The sequence below is a fragment of the Octopus bimaculoides genome, chromosome 11 (assembly GCF_046866305.1).
Source record: "Octopus bimaculoides isolate indiv1 chromosome 11, ASM4686630v1, whole genome shotgun sequence".
Taxonomy (NCBI): domain Eukaryota; kingdom Metazoa; phylum Mollusca; class Cephalopoda; order Octopoda; family Octopodidae; genus Octopus; species Octopus bimaculoides.
In genome coordinates, this window is record NC_142938.1 from 21,969,722 (window position 1) to 21,988,200 (window position 18,479).

At 37.6% G+C, this 18,479-nt stretch overlaps 1 protein-coding gene across 15 annotated transcripts in view; it reads right to left on the minus strand.

Moving 5' to 3' along the window:
• Positions 1–18,479, minus strand: part of LOC106878537 (uncharacterized) — a 62,753-nt gene that overhangs the window by 14,005 nt on the left and 30,269 nt on the right. For 6 of the 15 annotated variants that reach the window (XM_089359644.1, XM_089359643.1, XM_089359653.1 and 3 more), the window contains exons 7-10: positions 15,105–15,218; positions 12,897–12,945; positions 7,754–7,825; positions 4,728–4,872 (exon numbers count right to left, since the gene is read on the minus strand). In XM_089359644.1, the coding sequence (XP_089215770.1) occupies positions 12,914–12,945; positions 15,105–15,218 (146 nt within the window). In that variant the 3' untranslated portion in view covers positions 4,728–4,872; positions 7,754–7,825; positions 12,897–12,913. Of the gene's footprint in view, positions 1–3,068; positions 3,100–4,718; positions 4,873–7,753; positions 7,826–12,896; positions 12,946–15,104; positions 15,219–18,479 lie in introns of all 15 variants that reach the window. The other 9 variants (XM_089359649.1, XM_089359646.1, XM_089359655.1 and 6 more) reach the window with 4 other exon arrangements.

Below are 18,479 nucleotides of genomic sequence, written 5' to 3' on the forward strand. Positions count from 1 at the left end.
GGAATGAAGCCAGTATGCTCCGTTGGATGTGTAATGTCAATGTGAATACCAGTCAGAGTGTAAGTATCTTGAGAGAAAAGCTGAACATAAGAAGCATCAGTTGTGGTGTGCAAGAGAGACGATTGCGCTGGTATGGACATGTGGTGAGAATGGATGAGGATAGCTGCGTGAAAAAGTGCCACACTCTAACAGTTGAGGGAACCCGTGGAAGAAGTAGGCCCAGGAAGACCTGGGCTGAGGTGGTGAGGCAAGACCTTCGTACATTGGGCCTCACCGAGGCGATGACTACTGACCGAGACCTTTGGAAATGTGCTGTGTGTGAGAAGACCCGGCAAGCCAAGTAAGATCGTTGCCAGTGCCCCTGGACTGGCTCTTGTGCGGGTGGCACATAAGATGCACCATTTTGAGCGTGGCCGTTGCCAGTACCGCCTGACTGGCTTCCGTAGGATTTTCGAGCGAGATCGTTGCCAGTGCCCCTGGACTGGCTTGTGCGGGTGGCACATAAAAGACACCATTTCGAGCGTGGCCGTTGCCAGAATCGCCTGACTGGCCTTCGTGCAGGTGACACGTAAAAGCACCTACTACACTCTCTGAGTGGTTGGCGTTAGGAAGGGCATCCAGCTGTAGAAACTCTGCCAAATTTAGATTGGAGCCTGGTGTTGCCATCTGGTTTCACCAGTCCTCAGTCAAGTCGTCCAACCCATGCTAGCATGGAAAGCGGACGTTAAACGATGATGATGATGATGATGATGATATATATATATATATATACACACGCACGCACACACACACACACACACACACATATATATATACAACAGGCTTCCATAGAGTTCCAAATCCATTCACAAGGCTTTGGTTGGCTCAGGGCTATAGCAGAAGACACTTGCTCAATGCAGTGGGTCAAAACCCAATGCCATGTGGTTGGGTTTGGAAACAAGCTTCTTAACCACATAGCCATGCCTGCATCTAAAAGATATATTGCAACCAACATCAGGGCACAAATTCACAACCCCAAGGTTAGGAGTCTCCTTTTTTTTTTTTTTTTTTTTTTATTATTATTTGGTCCAAGAGGAATGGGCTGTATTCACCCTCCTTGCCTGATCCCACAAAACTAGTGAGGCTAATGCAGCTAATGATGTTGAACTTCAATCGCTGACAGTTGATGTCTGTAAATATGGTGGTGGTGGTAGTGGTGGTGGCAGCGGCGTTAGTGACAGTAGTAGTAGTGCTGGTGGTGGTGCAGGTGGTAGAAGTGATGGCAGTGTTAGTGGAAGAAAGTTCCTGAAGACTTGAAGGACTAGGAGTTATATTTATTTTGTGGGTCTGAAGAGAAGAGTTAACAGTAGTAGTCATGTTTGTTTGAGTGTGGATGGTAAGTTAGAAAGCCAGAACTCTTAATTCACAGGTTTAGCTCATCTAGTTGTATTTACAATAAAACATGTACATTATAGTTCCCTACTATAAGAAGCAAGTAAGTACATTGCATGATTAACAAACCTTTCCTTAATTTCTAATACTAGATTTCAAGTTGTTCTCTAATATATTTAGGCTATAGGAAGGAAACATCTCTGCAACAGTCACATCCAATTTCTAAAACCATTATGTCAGTTATGCAAATTAAATCTGATACCATATAAGAAAGAATGCAAATTAGATCCCAGATACAAAGAGATAAAACTGTGTATATGAGACAGCTGTTACCAAGAAAGCTCTTTAGTGACTCAGGTCTCATTTACACATTTGCTCTCTTGTCTGCTGGAATTACATCTGCATACTTGCCTCCTTTAGTAGATTTCATCTACTTTCTCTATGACCATCATACTATCACACATATAAAATAGAGCTTAGGGCATTATCCAGTTATGTCTTGGGGTACTCTGTAGCAAGGAAACTAATATATAGTACCTGGAAAATGCAGACAACTCCTTCATGGAGTGGTGTTCCATTTGAGACAGCGCTTTCAGAAAATAAATCATCAAAGAAGAATAACTGTTGCACAATGACACTTAAACCTAACCCTAATTTACAGAATGTTTTGAGGTTTTATGTTATTGGTGGGAAGCAAATAATAGGGAAGAGAAGACAGGAGGAGGAGGTATTTTATCTAAGGGAAGAATACAACAGTAAGATATAATTTAAGGCTTGAAAGTTTTTATTGTATTATTCACTCTAGTACTGGTATATACAGTGTAAAAGTTTGCAATAATTTTTCACAAATATGGTGGCCATGGCCAAGAGAAACCACTGTACTAGATATAAAGCTGTATTCTTGAAACAAAGTCCTATATTTGCATCCAATGACATAAAAGTAGTGTCACACTTCAATTAAAGTTATAAGATTAAGATAAAAAAAAAAGGAAAGCATTAACTCATGAAAGTCATTGTTTAGATATACTCAACGATCTTGTACATCTCAATTGTAAATTATTTTAAAAGAATTTTACTAACACAATATACTTTTCTACTATAGGTACAAGGCCTGAAATTTTGGAGGAGAGGGCTAATTAATTACATTAATCCCAGTATTTGACTAGTACTTATTTCATTGACCCAGAAAGGATGAAAGACAAAGTTAACCTTGGTGAAATGTGAACTCAGAATGTAAAGACAGACAAGGTAACACTAATCATTTTGTCCAGCATGCTAACAATTTTGTCAACAAATTTGTCAGCTTTAAGTTTTTTCCTTTTTTTTTTTTTTGCTAACATATTATAACTTATTATTTTTAAAATTTAATTCATTGATTCGTGGCCATACTGAGGCACAGCCTTCAAGGATGTAGTTGCTGATGACATTGACTTCAGTACATGTAGCTTGCTACTTATTTTATAGAACTCAGAAGAATGAAAGTCAATGTTGACCTTTGGACTCAGAACATACAGGGACATAACCAAATGTCACATGAAATTTTGTATGACATTCTTCCACTTGTGCCATGTACCACCTCATGAAAATGTGTGTTTGCATAGGGATGTGAATGTGTGATTGTCAGATTAAAAGTAATGTTTTACAGATAGTGATAAGCAAAAACTTAGAACAGAACTTGCAAATTTATTTTCTCTTACTTATTTTCAATCTGTTGATTTGAACAGGAGTCTGCAGAAGAAAACATGGTGTTTTTAAGAATAGAACTTTTCATGCTATTATATTCAGCATAAACAAAAGCTTGAAGTCATCTAAATTCAAGTGAAATAAAATCATATTTCAGTGCCTGATTTCATTGAATAAGTTGAAAATAAATATTCTAAAAAGAACTTAGAAAGTTGTTTCAAACATGTTCATTTTTAACCCACCCCCACCCCACTTCCACTCCAATGTGTTTGCAAAACAATCTCACATTAAATTATTTAATTTTGAGAAAGTACACAGCCAAAGGCTAATAAGACCTGTGGAATTTGTCTGAAATTATAGATGGCTCCAACCATGTGTAAAAAAAATTTTGAAACATCAACTTCTACTTTTCATGCAACTTCTTTCAAATTTCTAGTTGTCAAGCAACAGTAACATAAGTTTAAGTTAGTCCTCATCATCATCATCATCATCGTTTAACGTCCGCTTTCCATGCTAGCATGGGTTGGACGATTTGACTGAGGACTGGTGAAACCGGATGGCAACACCAGGCTCCAGTCTGATTTGGCAGAGTTTCTACAGCTGGATGCCCTTCCTAACGCCAACCACTCAGAGAGTGTAGTGGGTGCTTTTACGTGTCACCCGCACGAAAACGGCCACGCTCGAAATGGTGTCTTTTATGTGCCACCCGCACAAGCCAGTCCAGGGGCACTGGCAACGATCTCGCTCGAAAATCCTACAGGAGCCAGTCAGGCGGTACTGGCAACGGCCACGCTCAAAATGGTGCATCTCATGTGCCACCCGCACAAGAACCAGTCCAGGGGCACTGGCAACGATCTTACTTGGCTTGCCGGGTCTTCTCACGCACAGCCCATTTCCAAAGGTCTCGGTCCGTAGTCATCGCCTCGGTGAGGCCCAATGTACGAAGGTCTTGCCTCACCACCTCAGCCCAGGTCTTCCTGGGCCTACCTCTTCCACGGGTTCCCTCAACTGTTAGGGTGTGGCACTTTTTCACGCAGCTATCCTCCTCCATTCTCACCACATGTCCATACCAGCGCAATCGTCTCTCTTGCACGCCACAACTGATGCTTCTAATGTTCAGCTTTTCTCTCAAGATACTTACACTCTGACGGGTATTCACATTGACATTACACATCCAACGGAGCATACTGGCTTCATTCCTTGCGAGCTTACGTATGTCCTCAGCAGTTACAGCCCATGTTTCACTGCCATGTAGCATGGTTGTTCGTACGCATGCGTCATACAGTCTGCCTTTTACTCTGAGTGAGAGTCCCTTTGTCGCCAGCAGGGGTAAGAGCTCTCTAAACTTTGCCCAGGCTATTCTTATTCTAGCAGCTACACTTTCAGCGCACCCACCCCCACTACTAACTTGGTCGCCCAGATAGCGGAAGCTATCGACTACCTCTAGTTTTTCACCCTGGAATGAGATAGAAGTTGTTTCCTGTTTGTTTGCAGTCTTTATTGCACCTGAACATCTGCCACAAACAAAAACTAACTTGCTAGTCCTATATGCAATTAATACCACATACACATATATAATACTTATATACATACTAAAAGTGAAATACAGAAAACCCAAGATAGACAAAGAGAAAAAAAAAAGAAAAGCTAAAAAAAACATTAACCAATAATACCAGGTGTAGCTGTGTTCCTGAATGGAGGATACCAAATGCCCTCTTTATATGAGCATTGTAGGCACTTTTCATCCGGTTCACAGTCTATTGGTTTGAAACTTTTATCAAAACAAATTTCAGTCTGCAAGATATATTGTCTATGTTTCTGGAAAGAAAACCAATGAAGATTATTATTATTATTATTATTATTATTATTATTAAAAAATTTTTTAAAAATTTTAATCATTATTATTATTATTATTATTATTATTATCATCATCATCAAAAAATAAAAAAAATTTAAATCGTTAATATTATTATTATTAAAAAATAAAAAAAATTTTAACCGTTATTATTATCATTATTATTATTATTATTATTATTATTATCCATATACACACAACATACTAGACTGTTGGAAAAGAAAAATTCCCAACATCGGGCTACAATAAGTAACCTTAGATGCCAAGAACCCTCCTAAGTATCCTAGCTGTCCCTAATAACACTGTTTTCTGGAGCTGTACTAAACTGGGTTTTATGCCTATTTCCTCTACCCATTTGTTCAAATTTTTAGGGATAGTTCCTAATGCACCAATAACTACTGGGATATATTTTACCCACATTTTCCATAGTCTCTGTAATTCAATGGCTACGTCCTGGCACTTTGCTATCTTTTCTATAGCTCTCATATTGATTTTTTCATCATTTGGGACTGTCAGGTCAATTATCTGACACTTTCTATACTCTTTATCTACTATTATTAAACCAGGCCTTCTAGCTTCTATTACTCTATCAGTTTAAATGTTAAAGTCCCACAAAATTTTGTATTTCTTACTTTCTAGTACTTTACAAGGTTCATGCTCAATCCTAGCTTTCTACATAACTCCCAGTGGATTACTCTCCCTAGGCTGTCATGTCTTTTCTTGTATTCTTTCTGTGCAAGCGTGCTACATTCACTCACTATATGAGCAATGCTTTCTTCTTTTGATTTGCATAACCTACATTGGGAATCTACTTGGATTTTGTCTATCTTGACTTTTATCCAATGACTCCTTAATGCTTGATCTTGTGCTGCTACTAACAAACTTTCTGTCACTCTCTTTAGCCTTCTTTTCTGCAACTGTAACCATGTCTCACTACTACTATTTGCTGCAACTATCTTTAGGAACCTACCATGCAAAACCTTCTCCTGCCAGTCAGATAAGTTTTGTTCTTTTTCTGGTTTTTAACTTCGTTTGATTCTTTGGTTTCCCTATGTCTTGCTGTGACTGTTGCAGTTCTTAAGTTTTCTTCACCATTATCTACATAGGAATCTATATCTACTCTAGCTAACTCCACGCAGTCTTCTATTGATATTAACCCTCTTCTGCATTCCTTTCTAGGTAAGTATAATCTTACTACTCCTGCCCTTGGGTGGCATCCTCTATTCATATTGAATTCTTTCCTAGTTCTTCTGTCTAGCTTTGCTATTTCAGTTTTTGTCCAATCAACAAAAGCTGCTGAGAATCTAGGTATTTATAGCCTTCAATAGATTCGGATCATTTACCTTTTTTTGACAGCAAGGGTATCATCTACATCCACTGGGTCCCCTCTGGTCAGATGGTCAACAGAAAGTACTTTGTGAAGGTTTTAAGGGTGTTCAGAAAGTGATTGCATTCCAAAAGGCCAAAGCAATGGTACCAGGACAATGCAGCAGTCCACAATTCCATCCTGGTAACCAACTACTTGACAGAGATGGGCATCAAAACAGTTCCTACAGTGAGACCTTACACCCTGTGAGTTTTGGTTGCTCCCTAGCTGAAGAAGAATCACAGGAGCAGTCATTTTGAAGATGAAAGAGGCTGTGACAAAGGCCCTGAAAAACCTTCACTTTGGAGGACTTCCATAGGGTCATTCACAAAGTGTTTGGGGTACTACAACAAATGCATTGAAGCCAGAGGATTCTATTTTGAAGGAGATTAGAGTTTTATAGTTCTTTGAAATTAGTAAATGTCTCTGCTGAAAATGTCTTAAAATTTCTGGAATGCACTTTGTATCACAGAACATAATTTTGAATAGAAGGATGGTCGGTGCGATGTTAAGTTGTCAGTAATATATTTGCACACAGAGAGAGAGAGAGAGAGAGAGAGAGAGAGAGAGAGAGAGAGAGAGGGAGAGAGAGAGAGAGAGAGAGAGAGAGAGAGAGAGAGAGAGAGAGAGAGAGAGAGAGAGAGAGAGAGAGAGAGAGAGAGAGAGAGAGTGTAGGTCCTGATAGAGAGAAAAACTGGCGTATTCTCAATGTAGCATTCAGCCCCAAACTCCTGGCTATCTACACCCCTTTGAGTGGAAGCTTGAGGGGAATTGAAAGACCATTGGTAGAACAGAAGTTGCAGGTATTTCACGGGTAAAAGCAATCTTCAAGTCTTATGAAGAGTAACATACATTATAATCAAGAAGACAAAGAATGAATTTAGTGCAACTTCATTATTAGTTACAGTTGCTTCAGTACCACTCCATTTCTAATGTGAGTATATACTATAAATAACTATTATAAAATCCAATGACACCAATACCAGTTCACTCTCATCCTGACCATACTGTGTGATAAACACTCTTTTGTGAACATTAAAGCATTAAAAACATAACTTTCAATATGAAAAATGTTGTGACCTGAATTTGAATGTTTACATTTTCACATCCATGCCTGATTGAACCCTAAACAATAACAAAATTCCCATTTCAAACAAATATAAATCTTTCATCATAACTTTCTATCAAGACACACTCTACAAACACATACTTCCCTCCTATCCCTCCTTCCTACACAACTACTCCCCCAGTCTACCTACCTCACAGCTAATTATCATTCACAAAGCTCGACCCATCCACCCTGACCAAAAAAAAAAACAAAAAAACTTGCCAAAGACTATATAAAGTCAGAATGTTTGAATGTAAGGAGTGAATGTTAACAACAGGAAGATCATCCAGCTATAAAACTCTCATCCAAGCCTGTTCACATGAAAAAATGGATGTTAAATAAATGGACAAATGTTTAGAACTAGACTTACATGACTAGAAATACAGGTTATAATAGACTCAACTCCCCAATTTTTTCTGATTACATTTCTGAAGTCTTCACACTACAAACAGAGAAAAGAATAGATACATGATTAGAGATAGAAACATGGAACAGGCAAAAATGAATGGAAGGACATATAAAAACATAGCTTGTTAGTGAGAAGGTGAATGTATATTTAGGTTTAAGTAGGTAGGTATATATGTAGGCAAGTAATTAGATAGACAACTACTTATGTAGGTAAGTATTGGGTTGGCCAAAAAGTCTGATTGGTTTTTATCAGCACTAAACTTCAAGCATTCTAATAAGTAGCTAACTTCAGTCTGTCCCTTGTGCATATGCACTAATTAGATATTTGAGACTTCAATGCAGTTTGATGTGAACTTTCGATGAGACAGGTTGTATTTTGTGTGTTTAGGATCACTCTGAAAATGGAGAGCCAAAAAAAAAAAAAACATTATCGACAGCTCATGCTTTTTCTATTTTATAAAAAGGTAAGAAAGCAGTGGAAAGCTGAAGGAAGATATGCATTATGTATGGAGAGGATGTTATTATGGAACATGAGTGCCAAAAGTGGTTTCCAACATTCCAATCAGGAAATATTTTGGTTCTCACTCTGGACAGCCAATTGAGATTAACAGTGACAAAATGAAGGAGTTAGCTGACACCAATCCTTTTCTATGATCAGAAAGATCACAGATATTCTCCAAGTATCCAAATCAAGTGTTGAAAATCATCTGCATCAACTTGGTTACACCAGCAGGCTTGATGTTTGGGTTCTACATCAATTAAATGAGGCTAACCTCACCTAATGGTTTTCAATCTGCAATTTTTTTTACAGAAATGTAAAGAAAACAGTCATGAGGAAGCAGGCAATGTGAATCACCACAAACAACCTCCAAAACAAGACATCACTTAAAGAAGGTTACACTTTTAATTTGAAGGGATTGGAAGGGTCTTGTCTTTTACAAGCTTTTTTCCATAGACAGGATCATCCATTTGGATGTGTGCTGTGACCAGCTGGACAAATTAACTACAGCAATCCACCAGGAGTGTCCAGCACTTGCTAATTGTAAGGGTATTGTCTTTTATCACGACAATGCCAGACTGCACACTTCTTTATGCATGCAGTAGAAGTTACAGGGGTTTGTTTGACTGGGAAGTTTTGCTGTACCTTCCATATTCAACCGACCTTGTGCCTTCAGATTTCCACCTGTTTTGATCTCTTCAAAATTCATTGAATAGATAAACCTTCAACTTGAAAGAGGATGTAAAAATTCACCTGGAAGAGTTTTTTTTTTATTAGTAAAGACAGGAAATCCTTTGAGAAGGAAATAAGGGATCTTCCCACAAGATGTTAGAAGATACTGGAACAAAATGGCAATTATATCATTAACTAAATAAATCAGTTTGTGTTTAAAACTTGTATCCTATTTTTGCTTCAAAAAAATACCAACGAACATTTTGGCCAACTCAATACATATGCATGTAGGTAAGTGGACAGATTGCAAAGGTCAGGAGTAGATAGTTAGGCTGAGATGCTAAAGAATGAGTTTCATAGATTGAAAGAGAAATTAGTATAGCGCACACATACATATATATATATACATACATGGGATCTTTGGGGTTTGACGGGCAACATTTTTTTGTAGTGTTTTTGGCACCGAAACACTTTCAAACTTCGAATATTTGTATATTTTGTGGTATAGAACAGATAAAAATTTTGTATTCGAAGTTATTTTATGGAAAAAATTGTCGTATTTCGGTAATTTCAACCAATCACTGACGTCTATTGAGGTGAAAACAATTAATGCCGTAACGGTGTCATGGGATCTTTTCCCTTGAATAAAATTAGTCCCATTGTTTGTCAACAACAACTACCCGTGTTACTCTTATTTATGACATCGTTTGTGCGTTTGTACTGGTTTTAGCTTTAGGGTTCGGGTTATGACTATTTTTGCCATAACCTTAACTCTAACCCTATAACTCATAACCCTAACCCTAACCCCAACCCTAACCCTAACCCTAAAACCCTAAACCCTTACTAGGGAATAATGATATAATTAAACAGGGAATAACACACTTGACACCGAACAGCAGTAACTGTATTCAGCTGAATAGACGTCAGTGATTGGTTGAAATTACAGAAATACGACAACTTTAACATGAAATAACTTGCGATGTACAATTTTTTGTTAAGAAGGTTAAGAGAAGTTGTTTTATATGATACATTCTACCAGTGTCCCAAGTTTGAAAGTGTTTCGTTAAGAAAACAAATGTTGCCCGTCAAACCCCAAAGATCCCATACATGTACATACACACACATACACATGTGTGCACATGCAAACACATACACACATATATGTAGATACATATGTATGTGTGTGTGTATGTGCATGTGTGTGTGTGTTGCATGTGTGTGTGTGTGTGTGTGTGTGTGTGTGTATAATAATAATAATAATAACAATAATACCAGGATGGAAATTTATAAATATTAAATACATTACTATGTACGTTTCCACAGATCAGATGATTTTGACATCAGAGTTGTTATCCCTGGGATTAGTTCAGTATAATTCCATATTATCCATGAGGATCATCACTGATCCATTTCATCAGGTGATACTCGGATGAATCACAGAGGGATGTTTATCCTTTCTTGCCAGTATGAAGGCCAATCTAGCTATGTGAGTATTTCTGAATATATTTGGTAGGGGTAGGTAGGTGATGGTAGTAGAGGTAGGAATGGTAGTAATATGGGGATGGCGGTAGTGTTGTTTGTGGTGGTGCTGGATTTATTTGCTATTCATTTTGCAGATTTTAAGGATGGTCATTCATTCAGCAGATTTAAGGATGGTAGTATATTTCTTTGTTCTATTTAATTCAAGACAGTTCTGTTAGCCGTGGTTGGTTTATATATCTCATCTGGTTTTATTCCATTTAGTTTTGTGTTATTTAGTTTGTGGGAAGTTGCATATGCTAGTTTTACATTGTGTCTGTTTATGATTTTGTGATATTTGGAAGATTTGGGGAAATGTCTATCTAATGCTGTGAAGAATTCTTGACCTATTTTGGATTTTACCTGTGAATCAAAGATCAGATTAAACTAGATAATTTCATCAGTTATTTTTCAATTTCTTTTAATATATCTGTTAGGTTTGTTCATGTTTCCTTGGTTTGTTGTCATTTTTACTATTTGTATTTAAAGGTGGGATTCTTTCTTACTTTGGCTGCAGTTTCATGGGTTCTGTTTTATATCTATTTCTGTTATTGTCATGGTGTTTTCTTTCCCTTTTGGTCCCTATTAGATTTACTATTTTTCTAAGTTCTTGTATTCTGCAGCTATTTATATGATCATTGGAACTATTGATAGTGGCTCTGGGTCTTGGGTCTTCCAAGTTCTTATTTGGCTTATGGAATGGTTCAAATTTCCCATCAGTAAGGCTAAGTTTTACACCTAGGAATTTTATGACTGTGATTTTTTCTATTTCAATTTTTAATCTAAAGTTCTTCAAAAATTTTAAGAGTTTTCCTGCATCTTTCTATTTCTACTTTGTTACTTTGGTGTATAGTGAACAGTGCATCGTCTCTATGTAAACCTCCTCACCATATTTGGTAGCCAACATCCAATTTCCAATAATAAGTATATGCCAACCAAATCTGTAACTTGTGCAGAGTCACTAGACCCCATTGTCATGTCAAATGAGTCAACCCTGTTTGATCGAGTCCTTAGCTTATCTCCATATTCTATAGTAGTATTCTAGTGGTACACTGGTGATTACTACAGAAATCAAAACGAAGGCAAATTTGGTTAAGACAATCTACTTACATTTAAATATATGGATTTATGTGGACTAGTTTCTGCACTGGCATAATATCCTGGTAATGCATGCTGAAGAAGCTAAGGCATATTGTGCCAATGCAGAAACTAGTCCACGTAAATCCATATACTTAAATGTGTGTAAGTAGATTCTCTTAACCAAATTTGCCTTTGTTTTGATTTCTGTAGTAATCACGAGTGTATTTTTTGGCGATTTAATAACGAGTTTTGACTGTTATTTCAAGCAGGTAGACATACTTAGTATGTCCTTTGATTAATTTTAATCCCTTGGCTATTTAAATGCTATTGTTTGGCCTGCAGTCGCCTGTATCATTGATTCTGTTATTATCATTCTTAAACTAGTGACATTGGATAATACTAGAATTAACGGTACCTTTGTAAATTAATTTATATATATATATATATATATATATATACATACATACATGCAACACAAAAAATGTGTCTACACATGGACAAAACAGAAGCTAGCATTGTAGGTCACATAGGTCACCACTAAAATGCTACACACATTTATTCATCTGAGACCTTGATTTTAGGCAACTCTCACACGGATCTTGATGATAAATGTTCCAGTTGCTCACTCAGCAGAACTAACAATTCATTAGTGAAGGCTCATGGTACAGTGGTTAGAGTGTTCATCTCATGATTATAAGGTTGTGGATTTCATTCATATATCAAGCAGCATGTTGTGTCCTTGAGTAACCTACTTCATTTTACATTGCTCCAGTCTACTCAGCTGTAATGAGTACCAACCAGGTGCTGGTGTGGCTTTCTCTTCCTCCAGCTGTCACATACTGGGCATTCTGCTGGTTTAAAGGTGAAGGAGTGAGCAGGCCCAGGAAGGTATCTATGTTTGCTCGTAACTACATAGGCACCTAAAACAATTAGCAAAAGCATGCTACATGTTAGCAAGCCATACTCACTTGCAAGTGACAGCTGGCTGTATGTACTACGTGTTATAGTATACTGCTGCATTTGATATAATTTCCAGGTGAACTAAGAATGACAAAGTGTATAACAAAGCTGGACCCTCGAATAACAGGCATAGTCAGTCCATTGGGTTTTCATATGATTTCTGTCCATCCAATTTTATTCACAAAGCTGGAGCAACTGGAGACTAAGGTAGGAGACACTTGCTAACGATGTTATGAAGTGGGATTTGAACATGGGATATCATGATGGTGAGGTGAACTTCTTAACCACTCATTCATGTATTCAACATACAAGTGCACACACAGATATAGGAACACATGTATCCATACAAACATCAATAGTAAAAGCAACGACCTACCTTGTAAGATGTATAGTTCACTGCAATAATGCCACTGCTTTCATAAATCCTGCCAAAGACAAGGAGCAACGCTTAAAACGTTTCTCATCAAAGATTAGGTTTTATTTAACCTTTTAACATTTAAATTGGCCATATTCAGTCAAAATATACTACATATCTTATGTTCAAATTAGCCAGATCCAACCTCTCACCCTTACACTACAATGTCAGTCTACAAACAAACTCTCATATCATGAAAGTCTAAAAGCTACAAGATAATACATGATTAATTTAAGACAATGAGAATAAATAAGCATTACATCTGACAGAGTAATCTGAATGCTAAACAATTAATTTAAAGCATTAGGTGTCAATATTTTGTTGACCCTGTGGAGGTGAATGTCTTAGTGGTTAGAGTGTTGAACTCATGATCGTAAGATTGTGGTTTTGATTCCTGGACCAGGTGATGTGTTGCATCCCTGAGCAAAACGCTTCAGTTCACATTGCTCCACTCCACATTTTGTTGTGACAAGCTGGGAATAATGCTTAGTGGCATTTCGTCCATCACTACATTCCGTGTTCAAATTCCACTGAGGTTGACTTTGCTTTTCATCCTTTCAGGGTTGATAAAATAAGTACCAGTCAACCACTGGGGGCCGATGTAATTGACTAACCCTTCCCCGAAACTGCTGGCCTTGTGTCAAAATCTGAAACCAATATTTTGCTGACCCTACATCAGAATGGCTGACTGAATAAAGTATTGAACTATCGGTTCATAGGTCTCAAGTTCAAAGACACAGTAGTTCTGTTTTGTAGTATATTTGAGCAGTACACTTGTAGTTGTTGTTATGTAGCCTTTCATCTCGACTGAGCAGAATTATGACTAAAGGTATTCCAGCTATGACCATCCAGTCTTTTGTTCAGATATATTTTATGTAGTACTACATTACTCAATGTCATCATCATCATTTTAACATTCACTTTTACAAGTATTTTCCTCAGTACCTCCGAGCAAAATGCAGTGCCATGTCCACAAGCAGCTGTGGTGGGTATGCAGGTGTCCACGAGGTGTGAGTGCAGTTCCCAGTTGACAGTGTACATGAGCAGACCAGTTGACGGTATGGCAGCAGACAGACCACGTGGACGTTGTGAGTGACCCCTTCCAAGTAGACCTCCATAACTCTCCCTCTACTTCTTTCTGTTGGTCTTTTCCTTCTTCACATCACAATGATAACAAAGGTACCATCACATGGTATAAAACATCAAATGGTCACCCAATAACATATGTATCTACTGTCTACTTGTTTCAGCACACTAGTCAAAAGTTATAGTTGTTTAACCATAGGTAAGTCCTGGTTAAAGAAATCTGTGATCAAAGATGTTCCAACCATGACTAGTTCAACATTTATTGGGTGTAACTTATCTTAGATTACATCTTTTTTTTTTTAATTGCTTGGTCAGAAGAGAAAGGATGGCATCAGTTACCCTTTTCAGGGGGCTCCAAGACAGTTTGAAGAAAAGGTGGAAGTTATTCTTAGATAAGAGACCTAACCTGAACACTTGCAACACAGTGAGATGTGCTCCAGATACCCAGGAGCTAAATGTGGTCTTAAACCATCTGACAAATTAAGTTAACTACCTAAGAACAAGAGCAGCCACTCTGCTGGGCTGCCACATAGATTTTGTCTTCTAAACTTCACTCACAGGGTTTTGGTCAACTTGAAGTTATTGTAGGAAACATTTGCCCAAGGTGTCAAGCAGAAAAATCAGTCAAATCTAAAACCATGTATTTGCAAAGAGAGCTTCTCAACCACACCTGCCTCTTATGATTCAATGCAGATTTCTCTTTCTTGTCTTAAGGTGCTAGGTTAACATCCAGTCAACAAAGCTAGTGTTGTTTTGATTCTCTGATAATAGAATTGAGAAAGTAATTTTAACTACACTTTTCAGGTACTTAAACCAGCAGCTAACTTAGAGAAATGCTTAGCTTAATTTGTGTGTGTGTGTGGAAGTGCATGAGGGAATGCTTGAGAATGCATGTGATTATATGAATACATATATGATTAAGTGTATGTGGTTTTGTGGGATTGCGTGATTGCTTGATTGTGCATGGTGTGTGTATGTGTGAGTGTGTGTATGTGTGTGTATGAGTGTGTTAGTGTGTGTGAAGGACACATTGCATGTGACTGTGAGAGTGGAAGAGATTAGTTTCAGCTAGTAAATACTTACTGTTTAAGGTTATACTTCTTGTTAAGCTTGATCCCCATCTCAAAGTAAGATTTCTCATTGAAGATAAAGGGTTTGTCCACAGCACAAGTTCCATGTTTTTCCCATTCATGTTTCCTGAGAATGAATGAAAAAAAAAAAAAGTTCCTTAGATTAAGCTTTCAAGGCTTGGATAAAATATCTTATCATATACATTCTTGTAACCATTATCACCATAATATAAAAGATTTGTTGTTATGTATTGTTGGCAAATTATAGGAAGTATGGAAGACTTACAGGTAGACAGACACATAGATGTATAGACACATATATATATATATATACAGTTACATATTCACTAATACAGACACAAGTAAATTAATGTTATTGGTGTCATAAAGGGCATCCAGCCATAGAAACCATGCTGAAGCAGACAGTAGGGCTAGGTGCAATCTTCTGACTAACCAGTAACTGTCAAACCGTCCATCCCATGCCAGCATGGAAAATGGACATTAAATGATGACAATGATGATGACTTCTTAGGTTTAACCTTTCCTTTAATGATAGTTTTCTTCTCTATACCAAATTCTTTGTTATTCTTTTCAGTTGCCTTGAAAGTAGGCAGAAACGTTTAGTATTGCTAGTGTCTATTTGCAGTAACTACAATAATTTTCTCTTATCTTTTATCTATTGATTGCAGCCATGCCAGTGGAACCATACCAGTGGGACCATGCCAGAGGGGCCATGCTGGTGGGGCACTGCCTTGAAGGCAGGTTTTAGTTGAATAAATGAAACCCAGTACTCGTTTTTAAGTATGGTGCTTATTCTATAAGTCTTTTTTACTGAACTACTAAGTTACAGGGTTGTAGACAGACCATCACCAATTATCAACTGGTCGTAGGGAACAAATACCTGCACACACACACATTGAAGGCATTTGAGCTAAATTTGATGATTTTTTTAGTGCCACCTTTTTTCAGGAACAGTTTGATGAATTGGCAAACAGTCAATGACATTGCAGAACATAAAAATTAAAGATATAGGCGAGAAAAAGTGAACTGACATGAAGGACTGGAAGCCGTCTGAATATTGGAAAAGAGTTACTCGTATCACAATGATTCATGCCAGGTATCAAAATACCAACATCATGATTTCTGCTCAATGTCCTGTGAAAGCTGGAAAGGCCATAAGATATAACACAGACAATGGCAGTGGAGACTATGAAACTATGACCAACAGGAAGAGACACAACAGGCATTCTCACTGCATCCACATGCTGGAATTCATCCCCATGTCTTTGAACAGGGCCTTAGGCTAAATTCATACAGCTATGTGAAGCTATTGGAGATTGTGGTCAGTCTCTGGCTGGAGAGGATTACTACTGGAAGGCCATATGTGTGACAGCAGGATTTGGTCCCTTGCCATACTCTGGAAAGAGTCAGAGGTGGTTCACCAACTTCACCAGCCCTAATTTCTGGCCTCCTAATTCACTCGATTGTAATCCCATGGATTATAATGTGTGGAATGCAGTTGCAAAAGACACCAATTACTCTGCCTAAAATTGCAATGCCAAACTGGTAGCCAGATCAAGAAGGTGTTCGAAGATCTTCCCAGAGACATAGTAAAGAACACCTGCACCAGGTTCCAGATCTGTCTTAAGACCATGACGGAAGCTGAGGGCAGCTTACTTTGAGTAAACTGTTATCTTGATATTTTTGATTTTTAAAATACTTTCATTTTTGGATGGGATATTGTGTTTTCTTTTCCTTTTATGAAATCTGTCAAATTTAACCCAAACACCTAGTATATATACTATGGGCTTCCATACAGTTTCTGTCTACCACACAGTGGGACTGAACCCAAAATCATGTGCTTGTAAAGCAAGCCTCTTAATCATACAACTACCATTTATCTTTTATTTGTTTCAGTCATTATACTATGGCCATGCTGGAGCACCACCTTGAAGAATTTTTAGTCGAATGAATCAACCCCATATGGTTTTTTTAAACCTGGTACTTATTTTATTGATCTCTTTTACTGAACCACTAGGCTACAGGGACATAAAAACACACCAACATTGGTTATCAAATGGTGGTGGAGGACAAAGACAGACAACACACACACAAACACACACACACACACACACACACACACACACACACACACACAATGGGTTTATTTCAATTTCCATCAACCAAATCTACTCACAAGGATTTGGTCAGCCTGAGGCTATAGTAGAAGACACTTGCCCAAGGTGCCATGCACTGAGACTGAATCCAGAACCTAGTGGTTAGTAAGTAAATGTCTAACCACACAGCCGCATCTGTGACTATGGCTCAGTGGTTAGAGTGTTGGGCTTACAATCATGAGGTAGTGAGGCTGATTCCCAGACTAGGTTATGTGTTGTGTTCTTGAACAAGACATTTTATTTCGTGTTGCCTCAGTTCACTCAGCATAGAAATGAGTGGCAACATCACTGGTGCCAAGCTGTATCAGCCTTTGCCTTTCCCTTGGCACAAATGTATATCATGGCTCTTACACTGTTCACTTTCCTGATTTTTGTACATAATTCTATGTACTGTACATGCACCTTTGATGAGTTGTAGTACACCTGAGCACTACACACAAAAATTTCATTATTCAGTTCTATATTTAAGAGATGAGGAATTATTTACATTATTTACATTTAACAGATATTTGTCCTCATCTTGTTTGTGGTTAACTCAACGTTTCGGTTGATATACCCTCCAGCCTTCATCAGGTGTCTTGGGGAAATTTCGAATCTGGGTTCTCATTATTATTCAGGACACAGCCTGGAATCGAACTCGGAATCTTGGGGTTAGACGCCCGTGCTCTTAACTACTATGCCATATGCCACGGGCATATCAGCCGAAACGTGTTAACAACAAACAAGATGAGGACAAATATCCGTCAAATGTAAATAAGTAAATAATGTAAATTTCATTATTATTATTATTATTATTATTATTATTATTATTATTATTATTATTATTATTCTTTTATTTACCCTTCATATACTGTCCAATCATCAACCTCATATGATTATTTAAATGAGGTGGAACTTAGGTACATATTCATTTACATTTTAAGAAATAGGCTTCTGCAATTATCATCAGCAATTAAGTAAGTAGTGGTAAATGAACCTTGGTAATATATTACATGACAATAAAACTAATTAATTCAATCCACAAGCTAAGCTGCTGAAAATGCTCTCATGGGTCTAATTTCTCAGTGGAGGCTAAATATATATGGCCAGAAGTCCAAACAATTACTAGCTGTTGAGTGAAAAGATAATTTCAGTCTATAGCTGTCAATTAAGATGTCTGTTAATGGATAGACAGAAATAGTTTATAGAACTTTAATGTAGTTAACTTGGAT